Here is a 2,298-nt window from a genome sequence, read left to right on the forward strand (position 1 = left end):
TTCAAGTCCCTCCCTCACGGAATTTGCCAAAACAGCAAGGAAAACGAATCGGGTGACCCTTCAAACGGGGTCACTTGGACTGTGTGTTAAGCCTTTTTCGAAGCCAATAAGGAGGCATTTGAGCCAATAACATCGATCATTCAGGGGTCTACGGCACTGATCCACCAGGGAGAGGATGGACCCAGCTAGGCTAGGCTAGCCCCGATGTACCCATCTTTTTCAACCAACTTATTTTCCTCACGCAACCAATTGGTCAACACAATCCAAGCATCACGTGACAAAATCCAAGAGAAGTAATCATTACGTTAAAATCTCTTTCAAATCATTGCCACAAGAAATCATTAATTTTTACAAATTTACCAAGTGATGCAGGGTAACGTAAAATTTTAATTATAATTTTTGAAAGAAAGACAAACAATTTATATGGACAGACACCTGTAGGGGTGGTTGAAATAGGATTACTTATTTGCTATCTTTTTAATAGGAAGTTAGCACCAGAGTTAGGAATAGTTGGTTGAAAGAAAGATGAAAACTGAACACAAAGACGTAAATTTGATGGGATATGAGAATCAAATCAAGAAACAGAGCTGTTTCCTGGAAATGGAAGGAAAGCACAAAAGGACCCTAAATAAGTTTAAAAAAAAAAAAGCAAACAGATTTGCACGTGTAACTACTGTTAAGAGCCTAATTCCAAATAGACGGCTGGCCCCCTGAAGGAGTGCTGATCAGTGGCAGGTGACGTAACCTAAGTGACGATGTCTGCGTGTTCTCATTTTTCTCACTTTACCCTCCATCATCAGTCATCATCATGTAATCACTTTCACTCGCTTCCTGAAGTTTCATCGTTTTCCACTCTTCCCTCCCCCGCTTTTATTATCAACAAGAGTTTGTGTGCATATAAACCAACGTAAGACAGCTTAGCCGTCTTGAGCGATGGAACTTCAAATGGTATACTCGGTTCACAAGGAAATGGAGCGCTCTCCTTGTTCTTCGGCTAAGATTGAGAGGAAGATCATTGAGAAGAACAGGAGAAATCATATGAAGAATTTGTACTCCAGGCTCAATTCTCTACTCCCCCGTCATACGTCCAAGGTTAATTGTTTTTCTTTGTTTTTTATGTCTGGGTTTAATTCTCTATCCATTATAACATTATTGGGGTGAAAGAATTTTGTTTTTAAAAATGGTTTATGGTTTTAATTTCAAAGTGGATACTGCAGGAGCCATTGTCACTGCCTGATCAAATAGATGAAGCCGTGAATTACATACAGAGCCTGCAAACGAGGTTGAAGGAATCCAGAGAGAAAAAGGAAAGTCTAATGGGAAGAAAGAGATCCCATAGATGCACTACTGCTACTGCAGCTGAAGCCGCAGCAGTCTCGAAATCTCCTGAAATCAGTATTAATGAAACTGATTCTGCTATGGAGGTGGTTTTGATGACTGGGCAAGACTGTCAGTTCATGTTTTACGAGATGATCCGCATACTTCATGAAGAAGGAGCACAAGTACTGAACGCCAATTTCTCGGTCCTTGGGAATACCATTGTCCACATTGTTCATGCTGAGGTAACACTGCTCTCCCAATTTCCGAAATCATTTCTGTTTCCTTTTCTCCCAAACTTGAATATTGAAAGTTTGTGCAATTTTTGAAGTTAATCTAAAAACGCTTTGAATTTCCTTTGGTCGCAGATTGGAGCACATATATTTACTTTTGGTGCAGAAAAAATAAAGGAGAAACTGAACAAGTTTGTGCATAATTCCAGCAGCGAACGGCAGCTGCAACAAGAGCTATGGGACTTCGAAATCCATCCTGAAACGTGGGATTTCCCAATCATGTGATTCACGTGCATTGACTGGACATGGCGCAATAAAACCCGCGAGCTCATAAGATGGGCAACTTCAAGGCTATAGCAGTGATTTAGGAATAGAACAGCCCTGATGTTTTCCGTAACTGTATAGCTAGCTAGGCTGCCAGGGGCATCAAAATTTTCTGCCCTTTTGTAATATAGCTCCTGAACCCTACAAAGATATTGCCTTTGTTTCGTTGTGTCACTTAGAAGTAATTATATAAATGCTACTCTATGGATCTTTTGTCAGCCATTGCTCCATTGAAGCGCATAACTAATTAATCAAGGGGACTTTGAATTTTCAAAGCGTTTCTGCAGAGTGAGAGGAATTAAAGAATATTGAAGAAGTTAAAATGTGTCTAATTGTTATAAGTTTTTGGAACTTTTACTAACTTCCACACACACACAAACAAAGAGATAATTTCAATAAGAAGGTTGGTGAAATAAGTTGCTTT

At 39.6% G+C, this 2,298-nt stretch overlaps 1 protein-coding gene across 2 annotated transcripts; it reads left to right on the forward strand.

Annotated features, from left to right (window-relative positions):
• The first annotated feature begins 893 nt into the window (after nt 1-893).
• Nucleotides 894-2,092, forward strand: LOC18608722 (transcription factor bHLH162-like). Of its 2 annotated transcripts, none has more exons than XM_007043550.3 (3): nt 894-1,092; nt 1,206-1,562; nt 1,686-2,092. In XM_007043550.3, exons 1-3 carry the CDS (start codon nt 934-936, stop codon nt 1,833-1,835), a joined length of 666 nt encoding a protein of 221 aa, XP_007043612.1. In that variant the 5' UTR covers nt 894-933; the 3' UTR covers nt 1,836-2,092. The 2 variants fall into 2 exon arrangements, with proteins under 2 accessions (XP_007043612.1, XP_007043611.1); XM_007043549.3 differs by having other exon boundaries at nt 895-1,092; nt 1,218-1,562.
• The last annotated feature ends 206 nt before the right edge of the window (nt 2,093-2,298 follow it).

Source organism: Theobroma cacao, chromosome 2 (assembly GCF_053813885.1).
Source record: "Theobroma cacao isolate CCN51 chromosome 2, ASM5381388v1, whole genome shotgun sequence".
Lineage (NCBI taxonomy): Eukaryota > Viridiplantae > Streptophyta > Magnoliopsida > Malvales > Malvaceae > Theobroma > Theobroma cacao.

Bases quoted from the DNA above. Each gene is read 5' to 3' on its own strand.
- LOC18608722 (XM_007043550.3), top strand. From the start codon at position 934: ATGGAACTTCAAATGGTATACTCGGTTCACAAGGAAATGGAGCGCTCT. The intron at 1,093-1,205 runs GTTAATTGTTTT...TTAATTTCAAAG, and splicing joins TCCCCCGTCATACGTCCAAG to TGGATACTGCAGGAGCCATT. The intron at 1,563-1,685 runs GTAACACTGCTC...CTTTGGTCGCAG, and splicing joins TCCACATTGTTCATGCTGAG to ATTGGAGCACATATATTTAC.